General features: G+C 42.8%; 1 protein-coding gene across 13 annotated transcripts in view; it reads right to left on the reverse strand.

Annotated features, from left to right (window-relative positions):
• Window positions 1–13,703, reverse strand: part of LOC140463132 (prominin-1-A-like) — a 277,560-nt gene that overhangs the window by 52,446 nt on the left and 211,411 nt on the right. For 9 of the 13 annotated variants that reach the window (XR_011954618.1, XR_011954626.1, XR_011954624.1 and 6 more), the window contains 3 exons: window positions 13,560–13,577; window positions 11,139–11,192; window positions 2,886–2,966 (listed from right to left, as the gene is read on the reverse strand). Coding sequence is in view for 4 of the 13 variants with exons in the window: in XM_072557201.1 (XP_072413302.1) it covers window positions 2,886–2,966; window positions 11,139–11,192; window positions 13,560–13,577 (153 nt within the window). In the remaining 9 variants the exon portion in view is untranslated. The remainder of the gene's footprint in view (window positions 1–2,885; window positions 2,967–11,138; window positions 11,193–13,559; window positions 13,578–13,703) is intronic. The other 4 variants (XR_011954684.1, XR_011954683.1, XR_011954643.1 and 1 more) reach the window with 1 other exon arrangement.

Genomic DNA, 13,703 nt, shown 5'->3' on the forward strand with positions numbered 1-13,703 from the left:
AGGGGGAGTTGAAATGTTGGGCCACGGGGTGGTGTGGTTGATTGGTGCGGGTGTCCCGGAGATGTTCCCTAAAATGCTCTGCTAGGAGGTGCCCAGTCTCCCCCATGTAGAGGAGACCGCATCGGGAGCAACGGATACAATAACTGATATTAGTGATGTGCAAGTAAAACTTTGATGGATGTGGAAGGCTCTTTTAGGGCCTTGGATAGAGGTGAGGGAGGAGGTGTGGGCACAGGTTTTACAATTCCTGCGGTGGCAGGGGAAAGTGCCAGGATTGGACGGTGGGTTATAGGGGGGCGTGGACCTGACCAGGTAGTCACGGAGGGAACAGTCTTTGTGGAAGGCGGAAAGGGGTGGGGAGGGAAATATATCCCTGGTGGTGGGGTCTGTTTGGAGGTGGCAGAAATGTCGGCGGATGATTTGGTTTATGCAAAGGTTGGTAGGGTGGAAGGTGAGCACCAGGGGCGTTCTTCCTTGTTATGCTTGGAGGGGTGGGGTCGGAGGGTGGAGGTGCGGGATGGAGACGAGATGTGTTGGAGAGCATCTTTAACCACGTGGGAAGGGAAATTGTGGTCTTCAAAGAAGGAGGCCATCTGGTGTGTTCTGTGGTGGAACTGGTCCTCCTGGGAGCAGATCCGGCGGAGGCGGAGGAATTGGGAATACGGGATGGCATTTTTGCAAGAGGTAGGGTGGGAAGAGGTGTAATCCAGGTAGCTGTGGGAGTCGGTGGGTTTGTAAAAAATGTCAGTGTCAAGTCAGTCATCATTAATGGAGATGGAGAGGTCCAGGAAGGGAGAGAGATATCAGAGATGGTCCAGGTAAATTTAAGGTCAGGGTGGAATGTGTTGGTGAAGTTGATGAACTGCTCAATCTCCTCGCGGGAGCACGAGGTGGCGCCAATGCAGTCATCAATGTAGCGGAGGAAGAGGTGGGGAGTGGTGCCGGTGTAATTACGGAAGATCAACTGCTCTACGTAGCCAACAAAGAGACAGGCATAGCTGGGGCCCATACGTGTGGACAGGCATAGCTGGGGCCCATACGTGTGGACAGGCATCTGCAGTCATTGTTTTTACCATGGCTATCCCTTTGGTCTGTTGGAAGTGGAAGTATCATCCTCTGCCATTTCTGTCACCTACAAACAGACCCCACCACCAGAGATATATTTCCCTCCCCACCCCTATCTGCATTCCTGAGAGACCATTCCCTCCGTGACTCCCTTGATAAGTCAATGTACTCCACCAAACCACCCTCCACTTCCGGTACCTTCCTTTGCTACTGCAAGAAGGGCAAAACCTGCGCCCACACTTCCCCCCTTGCCTCCATCCAAGGCCTGAAAGGATCCTTCTATATCCAACAGAGATTTTTCTGCACTTCCACACACATCATTTACTACGTCCGTTGCTCCCGATGTGGTCTCCTCTACATTGTGGAAACCGGACGCCAACCTGCGGAATATTTCAGAGAACATCTCTGGAACACAGTGCATTAAACAACCCCACCACTCTGTGGCCAAATGGAAAGTTCCCCTTCCACTCAGCCAAGGATATGCAAGTCCCCGGCCTCCTCCACCGTCAAACCCTAACCACCAACACCTGCAGGAAGAACGCCTCATCTTCAGCCTTGGGACTCTTCAACCACACAGGATCAATGGAGATTCCACCAGTTTCCTCATTTCCCCTCCCCCCCCACTTTATCCCAGATTCAACCTTCCAACCCGGCACCGCCCTCTTGAACTGTCCTACCTCTCCATCTTCCTTCTCACTTATCTGCTCCACCCTCCTCTCTGACCTATTGCCTTCACCCCCACCTTCATCTACTTATCGCATTCCCAGCTACCTTCTCTGGGGTCCCACCCCCTCCCATTTATCTCTCAGCCCCTTTGGGCCACAAGCCTCATTCCTGATGGAGGGCTTATGCTCAAAACGTCGATTCTCCTGGTGGGGTTGTTTAGTGCATGTGTCCCAGAGATGTTCTCTGAAATGTTCGCAAGTTGGCGTCCGGTTTCACACAACGTAGAGGAAACCACATCGGGAGCAATGGACACAGTAGATGATGCGTGTGGAAGTGCAGAAAAATCTCTGTTGGATGTAGAAGGATCCTTTTGGGCCTTGGATGTTGCATGACCGGCTGTGCTTTTCCAGCTCCACAATCTTTGTCCCTAAAGCATCTTAATAAGGAGCTACTATGTGGAGAAAATGAAATGGAAGTCTTTGCAATGAACACTATCAATTGTTAAATTTAGATCTGAGATTGAGATATGAGATGCAGTAAGAAAGTTAATAGCTGGCTAGTTAAAATATTCCAACCCTGTGAATGTGTGCCTGAAAAAATATGAAAGGTGTGCTTCAAGTGATGGCGTTTTGTGTGTGCAAGTGTGAATCAGTTAATTTGAAAAAAAACTTTGTTGACAATTTATGCTTGTTTTATGGGCCAATTAAAATACCATTGTGTCTGTGGAATTAATACTTTTTCTGTGTTGTGGCTTTAAGTTTACTGTAGGCAGATAATTATTGAGGATATTAACAGTATACTTTGAATTCTGTTTCTCTGTGAATCCAAATGCTCCATATGTCAACACAAATACAGTAATGTTACTATGTAATTTTTTCATCTATTAGGGGATTTAGTGACTGTATAAAGTATCCCTGAAAACTAAAACGTAGCTCCTGAAAATCAAAAAAGTAGCCCTCAAGAGGAATCCTCAAAGCACCATCTTGTGTGTCTTTCATAGCTTTAAGGTGCCCCAAAGTGCTTTACAGCCAGTGAGGTACTCTTGAATTGTAGTCATTGTTGTATTGGAGTGTATTAAGTAAATAAGAATATTAAGCAATTGGCTGATTTGCTATGCAGAACATACATTTTATAGATGTCCATGAGAGTATTACCTGCTTTACAATGTCGGTACCATTGTTGTTGATTAGGTACTGAGCAGCTTCAACGGAATTCATTATGCCTCCCACTTTTATCTGTGGAAAAGTAAAAGCAATTACGTAGAATTACAAAGAAGGAACTGTACAAAAAAAGACTATTCAGCTCAATTAGTCTGCACTGCACTTATATTTCACCTGAGCTTCCTCCTACCCTTCTCCATCTAACGATTTGCATCGCATTCTATTACCTTCTTTGTCACGTATTTATCTAGGTTCCCCTTATACATTTCTATACTTTTTGTCTGAACTCCTTTGGTAGGAAGTTCTACATTTGAACCATCCTCTTGTTTAAAAACAGGTTCTTCTGAATTACTTACGGTATTTATTAGTGACTCCCATTTATGGTCTCTCACTTTCATCTCATTAAGAAAATTACGTTTAAATGAGTGATGATTGTGTAACTGAATTATACATCATTTTTGCAGGAAAATGCATAGCAGTTAACTTCTCCACTCACATTTCTACTACCATTCATAAACCAGGAAATAATATAAAAAAGGCCACACTATCCTCATGCTCACTCTACCAATCAATAAGATTACGAATGATCTGATCTTGGATCTAGTCTTTCCTATTCCCAAAACCCTTGGCCCTATTAACATTTAAGTCTGAAATCTTCTGGTCTCTGGATAATCAAAAATACATACCACTAGCTTTAGCTCCAAAAACCAGTCTCTGCCTTAAATATATTCAATAACCCAGCCTCTACAAGTCTCTGTGGAGAAGAAGCAACTGATTCACAACCCTCAGCGATATTCCTCCTCATCTCAGTCTTCAATAGACAAATTCTAATTCTGAAATCATCTCCCATAGACTCCCATGTGATAGGAAAGATCTTCTCAGCATCTGACAATGTGAAGTAACCTCAGGAGCTTAAATAGGCCAATAGGATCACATACCTGTAATTCATTGAAGTCCAACTTGTTCAACTTCTCAGAAAAGAACCCAAACATCCCAGGAGTTTATCTAGTGAACCTTCTCAGATCTTCTTCCAAGTATAACCCCTCTAAATTGTGGAGGCCAAAACTATGAGCTGAATCTTATTCGTAATTGGCTAAATATCATTTTAATCGACTTTTATGGAAGATTTCTTTCCACAAGGCCGTGTGAGTTTTCTCAAACTTTCTTCTCAAACTCACCTCAGTAGCTGGGTGTGACACCACTATGATATCCCTCTTGTCTGATGCTAACTGGATTCTCTTCCCTTGATAGAAGTACTTATCATTGTAAGTTATCCCAGGATTACTGCCACTGGTGCCATCCTTGACCCCAAACTATGCACCTGGGCAAGTGTTGACAATCCAGAATTGCTCTTGACCATCAATGCAGTGGCATAGCAGCCACAAAGTAACATTATCACATCATCAAGGCGGCAGCACTGACACGTCCTTGCACACAGAACTGCCATTCCTACCCCAATAATTGTTTAAGCACCAAGCCACATAACTTGGCTGTCCTTAGCCACATACCTATCCTCCAACCCTTTAAACCACTGCAACTCTTTCTTTAATGCCCAGTGTCGACCAATTATCTTATCATGGTTCAATGTGGCACCATCAAAAACAGGGAAAATTCTAGTTTTAAACATTCACTTTGATTCAGCAATATCAAAGTGAACAGAAATCAAACAAACAGCTGCATTTGCCTCTTTGAACTGTAGTGGATAGCTTACATGTTGAATACTAACAATCTTTGAGTCAATGAGTGAGCACTGCACTCAGCTCTTATCTACTGGAACCAGATATCAATTTAATACGGTCTGGTTTCAGCTGTCTGATGCTGCACCACTCTATCATTCTCAATGTTGTCCTCAGATGACTTCTATTGCTGTGCCAGCTCTTCAGCATATATCACATCCCTTCTTTATTTGCTTTAGTTGCGTAGAGCACAGCTTGCTGGAATCGTGCGGTACACTCTGCCTAAATATGCTGATCCAAGAAGTGGAATCTCATCCTCAGGAGCTCTAACATCTGCTCCATCATGGTCCTGGTCAAAGAATGTGCAGCATTGTATTCACACTCAGTCAAGGAGTATAAGGAGTCATCAATTGAAGTTGTTGAGGGTAGTCTTTGTAACATAGTAACCAGCTCTGTAAGACATCTGGCCCCTCAAATACAGCACAAACATGACAGCTCTCAAGGATATGGGCATCATGGCAGCTCCCAGGATACTGGGTGCAAACATCTAAGAAATGGAATCAATGATCAGAGATTACTTGCACATTGATGGTATGGAACCCTTTCCAATTGATGAAGTCAGCTGTATTATGAAATCTCCCAGGACCAAGTGTGAACAGTATATAGTGCCCTACACCTGGGAGAAACCAACTATGTTACCAAAATCTAATGCCTAGGCTGCTGCCCCTCAACTTGTCATGAAGAAACAAGACGAAGTGGCATGGGCTAATACAAATGGCATCAGGATTCGATACCTTTGTTAGTGGACAATTGAGACATTCCACACAGATCTCCCATGGCTCCTTTCAAGCAGTCAATCTCACACAAGTAAAACACAGTTATCACCTTGACAGGCACTGGAATAGGATGGTCATTCAAGTCAAAGTTCCTGCTCCAGCAGTTGGCATAGTACTGTTACAATTTTCTGGAACATCTTCAGTCTGCAGCAACATTGCACCTTGCTTCTCCAGTGGAAATGGTATCAACGATGATAGACTCTGTCCCTCCTGTATCTCCTGCATGTACTGGAGGGACATGTAGCTGCATGTTTTTCTGTTGTAGATGCCTCACCATTCCCTGGAGCTTGTTAATGGGCCTGGGCTTGATGGTGTTTCTCTTCCAATCTTTGCACCAATGTTGCACTGCAGCATCAGCAATGATAACCCTTGCTGTGGTTGGATCCATTAGTTACATTTGCAATAAACTCACATAGGAAACATCAGAAATAGAACATGTCCTCACTAATGTGAACAGTCAGCAGACACATCATTTACAAATGACAGCTTTGCACACTGTTCTAAAGAATGGGTCATAGATCACTCTAACAAGGGGGACGATGGAATGATTTCACAAGAAATTTTGACATTGGACCTTATTCTGATGAAAGTATTTCCCTTCATGCTACAAAGATACAACTAGAGTTTGCAAGTACTGCATGACAACTGACCCTCTTCTCCTCCTGGTTCAATGTTACCTGCAAAAGGCATCATTATATGTGTAAGTCTGTTGCATTAGACCTGTGTGTGTTGAGAAGGAATCAGATTGATGTGCCTGGGAAGCCAATGATGTCTTGCATTAGGTTTGTGCTATGTGGTCCATAGGGACATTTTTTAACATCTTCTGGGATTATCTGTGCCTTCACACAGATGTTTACCTTCAATCTGCAAGCACCAATGATATGGTTAAGATTGCTTGTGACCAGTTTTACACCTCATACTCTTGTACATTGCATGAACTGCACATACACAATGATATCATTATAAATGACTTCAACCCTGTACTCTGCGAGTGCATGTAATTTTTAAATTCACTCATGGGATGTGGGTGTTGCTGGTTGTGCCAGCATTTATTGTCCATCCCTAGTTGCCCTTGAGAAGGTGATGGTAAGTTGCCTTCTTGAATAGTTCAGCTTGTTTGGTGTTCATACCAAAGTAGCAAGGGGGATTTCCAAGATTTTGACTAAGAGAACTGAAGGAATGGTGACAGATTTTCATGTCAGGATGGTATCAGAGGCTTGGAGAGGAGCTTGCTGGTGGTAGTGTTCCTTGTAGATGCTGTCCTTGTCCTTCTAGATGGTAGTGATGGTAGTGGTTGTAAGATTGGAAGGTGCTATCTGAGGAGTCATGATGAATTTCAGTGTTGTATCTTGTCAATGGTGCACTGCTACTAATATCAGATTCCTAGTTTTGACCTACTCTTGAAGGCAGAGTACTTGTGAGTCCAATTAAGTTTCTCATTAATTGTAAACCTGAGGAAACTGATAAAGAAGGATTCAGTGATGATGATACCATTAAATGTCAAGGGACATTGATTAGATTCTCTGTGTTGGCCTAAGCCAGGATATTGTCCAGATCTGTTGCATTTGAACATGGACTGTTTCAGAATCTGAGTTGGCACAAATGGTGCTGAACATTGTGCAATTGTCAGCAAACATCACCATTTCTGACCTTATGATGAGGGAAAGATCATTAATGAAGCAGCTGAAGATGGTTGGCCAACGGAACGAACTTGAGGAATTCCTGGAGCGGAGATAACTGACCTCCAAAAAACACAACCATCTTCCAATGTGCAAACTATGACTCTTACCAGCTAAGAGTTTGCCCTGAATCCTACTGACACCATTGGCTCTTTCATGCCACACTCGATCAAATAGAGCCTTTATGTCAAGGGCAGCCATTGTCACCTTACCTCTGGAATTCAGCTCTTTTGCCAATGCTTGGACAAAGGCTGTACAGAGATCTGGAGCTGAATGGCCCTTGCGGTCCCCAAACTGAGCATTAGTGAGCAGATTGTTGCTAAGTAAGTTTTGCTTGATAGCAGTGTTGATTATACTTCCCATTACCTTGTTGGTGATTGAGAGTAGACTGTTGGGGATGTAATTGGCCGGGTTGGATTTCTCATTGCCTCTTCTGTACAAGACATAACTGGGCAGTTTTTCACATTGTCGGGTAGGTGTCAGTGTTGTAGCTCTATTGGAACAGCTTGACTAGTGGAGCAGCAAGTTCTGGAGCACAGGTCATCAGTACTATTGATTGAATGCTGTCTGGGCTCCCAGCCTTTGCAGTATCCAGTGCCTTCAAGTAGTGTTCTCTATAATATTTTCATCTTCTGCACAGACCTCCGCGGTCTATGTGTGACAGAATCACAAGTTAATGCTGTGAGCCATGGCAGCACACCACTGCAATAAGCAGAACGTCAAAGCAGTTACACAGCTTAGAGGGAACATTGCCTGTTTCTTGATATCACACAGATTGAATCGAATTGGTTGAAGACGGAAATCTGTGATGCTCAGCACCTCCAAAGGAAGACAAGTTGGATCATCCACTTGGCACTTACAAGTAAAGATTGGTGCAATCTTTTGCACTGATGCACTGCACTCTTCCCCTTACTGAAGATGGGAATGTTTGTATCACATTCTTCTCCAATGAATTGTTTCATTGTCCACCACCATTCATGACTGGATGTGGCAGGATTACAGGCTTGGATATGATCCATTAATTATGGAATCACTTGACTCTATCATTTGTTACTTATGCTGTTTGGCACACAAGAAAGTCCTGTTTGTAACTTCACCAGGATGACACCTTGTTTGTGACACCCCCTGGTGCTGCTCCTACACTTTCCATTGAACTGTGAACTGGCCTTTGAAGGGCCACCTGTCACTCAGAAGTTGAGCTTGTAATTTGGCTGAGGAAAGATACATTGCTCCAGCCACTGTGTTTGGATGCAGTTATTTTCATAGGTCACATTTAGGTTAAAAAAAATCACAGAAAGCCTACGATATAGTACCTTGTTAAAGACCTTCTGGAACTTCAAATAGATGATGTTTACCGGCTCTCCTTTGTTTAACTTGATCCTTACCTCCTCAAAGAATTCTAACAGATTTGTTGATGACTTCCCCTTGAGAAGGCATGCTGACTCAGCATATTTCACCAACTACTTCTAAGTGTTTTGTAATCTCATCCTGAATAAGGGACTCTAAAATCTTACCAACAACCGAGGTCAGGCTGAAAGGCCTATAATTTCCTGTCTTCTTCTTCCTCCCTTCTTAAACAGGGGGATTACATTAGCCATTTTCCAGTCCTTTAGGACCCACCCTGACTCCAATGATTCCTGAAAGATCATCACCAAGACCTCTGTAATCTTCTCAAGAAACTACACAATGATGCAATACTATACAACATCCATGTCTCAATGTGCAATAAATGATTTTTTCCTTCCTTTCCCTCCCAAAATGTCTAAGTGCAGCCCTGATGTCTGCAGCTAGGATGGAGGGAGCCTATTCCTTTGTTAGCCCTATTGGCCTGGAAGACATAGCTGGCTAGACCCAGTGAGTAATTGGGCTTAGAGTCTCCAGTCCTGAAGCAGATCCATCCTTCTCAATGCAGACTTCTGCAGCCCTTGGCCTCACATGGGGGGGGAGGTGGAGGGCCAAGTACCTCTCTGAAACATTCTGAAAGGAAGCATCTAGCAGTCATGTGTTGGCTTTCCTTCCTGCTAGTGTATGTTAGCATTACTCTGTCTCCCTGAGATATTGGGGCACCTAGAGCAAGTACAGAAGTTTTGCATACTCCTATCGTCTTACCACTGAGGCTGAGCATCTATGGTGACTGTAATAAAGAGCAGTTACAAGTGTACATCCAGCAGACATTGAATGTGCTGGTCCTAGGTCTTCAATGCGGTAGCCAGATTATCCATACAGGCAGCCATTTGCATGCATGCCAGAACCTGCACCATACTACTGACTTTGGTAGTAACCTCCATCATTCAATCAAGTTATCAACTGCTGCTGACAAACCTGCTGCCACCCTTGTGTCCGTCCATACATTTTGATGAAATAATTTAATGGCTGAGACCATGCAACTGTCTTCTGCTTGGGGCTGTTCAGTACCCTGGTCTTCAGCAGTTCTTTGAGTGCCAGAGACCTGGGGTATTTCTTTGTCAACCAGTTACAGAGATGTGTCAGTGACTTGTTCAGATGACTATGCTCCTCAATCTAGAAAGAATACCCACCGAGTTGAAAGTCTCTGAGCTGGTAGAGAGTGCAAGGGGAAGCCTTGTCAGTGCATCCTTGGAGGGTTAAATGGATTCCTTCTTGGAGGTAGGGGTGGAACTGAAAGTTTTTGGTGCTGGCCTCCTCTCGTCAAAGATTTAATAGATACTGTTAGTGCTTGCACAAGAGAGGAATTTACTTAGAGTCATAGAGATGTACAGCATGGAAACAGACCCTTCAGTCCAACTCGTCCATGCTGACCAGATATCCCAACCCAATCTAGTCCCACCTGCCAGCACTCGGCCCATATCCCTCCAAACCCTTCTTATTCATATACCCATCCAGATGCCTTTTTAATGTTGCAATTGTACTAGCCTCCACCACTTTCTCTGGCAGCTTATTCCATACAAGTACCACCCTCTGTGTGAAAAAGTTGCCCCTTAGGTCTTGTATCTTTCCTCTCTCACCCTAAACCTTCTAGTTCTGGACTCGCCCAGCCCAGGAAAAAGACTTTGTCTATTTATTCTATCTATGCCCCTCATGATTTTATAGACCTCTATCAGGTCACCCCTCAGCCTCTGACATTTCGGGGAAAGATCGCTAGCTTATTCAACCTCTCCCAATAGCTCAAGTCCTCCAACACTGACAACATCCTTATAAATCTTTTCTGAACTCTTTCAAGTTTGACAACATCCTTCAGATAGAAAGGAGACCAGAATTGCACACAATATTCCAAAAGTGGCCTAACCAATGTCCTGTACAGTTACAACATGATCTCCCAACTGCACTCAAAACTTTGACCAATAAAGGAAAGCATACCAAACGCCTTCTTCACTATCCTATCCACTTGTGACTCCACTTTCAAGGAGCTATGACCCTGTACTCCAAGGTCTCTTTGTTCAGCCACATTCCCAAGGACCTTACCATTAAGTGTATAAATCCTGCTAAGATCTGCTTTCCCAATGGATAAATAGAGAATCACAGAATCATACTATACACAGGAGACTCTTTGCCCCATCAAATCTATTCCTCCCAAAAGGAGGGACAGAAAGAACAGTGCAGCACAGTGAAGCATACTGGGTTGGTAATCATCTCAGCTTCCTTACACTGTCACACTCTTCTCCAATCAGGTCTAAAATCTTCTCAAAGGGCTGAGCAGTCTAATGTGAAATATCAACGATTTGTACTTGAGCAGTGGAACAGACAAATCTGATTATCAGTACTACTATATCACAGACCTAAAAATGGATTTTTGATGAAACAGTGAGTGAAGCTTGCCCATGGTGGAAAATTGAAAACAAGTAAATCAAATGGAAGTTGATCCATGTCCACAAGGGAAAGCCTGCAGTTCCATGCTTTCATGTGGCTAGTCAATAGCAACACCTGCAGCATTGAAGGCACGTATCCCTAAGTAGCATCTGTCCAATCCAGAACATGGAGTGAAATCCAAAGAGAGAAAGAAAAATAAGACAGCAACAAAGTATAACTTCAAATAAATAATATATGGAATTTTCAACAACCAAATGTTAATTGATTTACCTTTAAGCTTGCTGCTGAGTTTTGCAGTATTCCGATACTTTCATTCAATGTGTTCTATTGAAGTAAGCAGATTAATTAAATCAGAAATTATCACAAAAATTAAAACAGCTAATATGAAAAGAAAGTTTCTGTCCTCTGCTGGATATCTGTACATGTTTACTTTTCCCTTCTCCCAAGTTTAGATGATCAATGAGCGTTTTAAACTACACTATTATATAATATAGTTGGAGGCAGTTCAATGTACTGCTAGATAGCTATCAGAGTTGTCTGCTGCTTAATTATATACACTTCAGTGTAAGGAGCTGGGTGAATGAAGCAGATGAGCTGATGACATAGAAGGGCACTTGGATGTATGGTACCATTACTCTTACTGTCACATAGGTTAAAGGAGGACAGGAAATGGAGCTCAGTAATCACCATGATATAGTTATCAGACAACAGAGATGGGGATAAAATAACACTGGTGAAAAAAACTATCACAGATATGAAGAGAGATGATATATGAGAAGAGGCATCAAAAGAGATTACATTGGGTCAAACTAAAGAACAAAAACAGGTAATACACTACTGGAACAATACTATTGACCTGAAATTAAAGCAAGATAGAAGAGCAAATATATAGACAAATTGTTGACAAAAGCAGAGAAACAACAATACAATAATAGCATGGGATTCTAATCAACCTGCTACCAATTAGGATAAAGTCAGTGAAAAACATGCAGAGAGAGTACAATTCTTAAAATGCATTCACAAAAACATAGTTAAATATTATCTTGTAAGTTCAAGAAGAGAAGGAAGTCACCCAATTCTAACCCGAGCTAAACCAACATTTAACCTATTTGAGGAATGAGACATCATCACAATTAAAAATGACCAAGGTTTCCAAGAATTAGATATCACAGTCTGTTGCTACTCTGCTCCAATTTTATTTTCTGTTCGTACTGAGTGGCTCATTTCTACATGGAAATTCTGATCCTGGCTCCTTCAGAAATGCAGGTCATACATGAAATCACAATTCCTCATAGTGTTGGACAGTCAGAGGAAGCTAAACCACAGCCCCTTTAGCAGCAGCCAGTGGGCCTTGTTCTGACATTTAAAAGTCCATAAACACGGTTAGACCCTTAGATAGCTTCTGCAACGGTACGGTGGCACAGCGATTAGCACTGCTGCCTCACAGCACCAGAGACCCAGGTCCATTTCCTGCCTCAGGCAACTCTGTGTGTGGAGTTTGCACATTCTCCCCATGACTGCGTGGGTTTCCTCTGGGTGCTCTGGTTTCCTCCCACAATCCAAAAATGTGCAGGTTAGGTGGATTGGCCACGCTAAATTGCCCATAGTGTTAGGTGAAGGGGTGAATGTAGGGGAATGGATCTTGCCGGGTTGCACTTCAGCGGGTCGGTGTGGACTTGTTGGGCCGAAGGGCCTGTTTCTATACTGTAAGTAATCTAATCTAATCTAATCTAATCATATCAGATAAGTATGAAATTATGGTAGCAGTTAATAGAATGGAGCATTTAGGGAGGTCAATGTCTTGGGGATGTGGGTGTCAAGGCCGGTGTCTGGTAGCAGCAGAAAACCTGGACATCAAGTTTGGCACGGGAAAAGAGTGTTGATGCCAGCTAACAGAGGGCTATAAGACTGGTGGGTGAGAAAGGTTGTTGGGTTGATGGGGTCTGGTCAGTAGCAGGATGATTGTCAATAGGGAGGGGGGAATGTGGGAGGACAAGAGGTCGGAAGGATGTTTTTGGGGTTGGGTGAGTAATAAGGGGTAAATCAGCTGAATAGATACCCAGCAGTTAGGCCAGATTATTAATTGTCTAACTTTTCCTGAATAGCTATTACCAAAAATACCTCCAAACTCTCCACCTTTAATGGATTCCTTCAGAGGATTCCAGATGCAGAGGAACTGGTCATCAGAATCTGCAACTTCCTGGGCAATCACAATGGAATCTGCTGTATCTGGGTATTATCCCTGCCCCCCAATTCCACTCCACTCTGCACAGCTTCGAAGTCTATCTGGTCATCAGAATATCCAGGTCAATGTTTCAAGATGTTTAACATCAACTGAAGATACTTTACTAACCGAGTTACTTGATTCTTTTTAAGTAGGAAATTCAGAGAAATGTCTACACTACACTTTAATAAAAAGGAAAATTGAAGTATGGAATAATTCACTAAAAAAATTACATTGAAGATAGTAGCATGAGGAGGTGACTCTGGAGAAAGAAAAGGTTTCAGGAATATAGCAGAAGGTGGCTGAAGTGGAGTTGATTAATGGTGCCAGGTATCTTGAGTCCATCGATTGTTTTCTGTTCTTAATTATTCCAATCTCATTAACATTCTGACAATGAACACAAATTTAAAAATGCCTTCCAAGAAATACTTTTGAGATATTTAATGGGTCATTGAATAAGAACTTACCCGGGCTTCAACATATTTCTGATTAGCATTTTGAAAAAATCAGGAAGTAAAAATTAGTTAAAGTACATAGCAGAAAGCAAATAACATGCAAAGATTTAAAATGTTTTATGAAACACAGATGGTTTCCAAACTAGAAATGAGGAG

The sequence above is a fragment of the Chiloscyllium punctatum genome, chromosome 1 (assembly GCF_047496795.1).
Source record: "Chiloscyllium punctatum isolate Juve2018m chromosome 1, sChiPun1.3, whole genome shotgun sequence".
Lineage (NCBI taxonomy): Eukaryota > Metazoa > Chordata > Chondrichthyes > Orectolobiformes > Hemiscylliidae > Chiloscyllium > Chiloscyllium punctatum.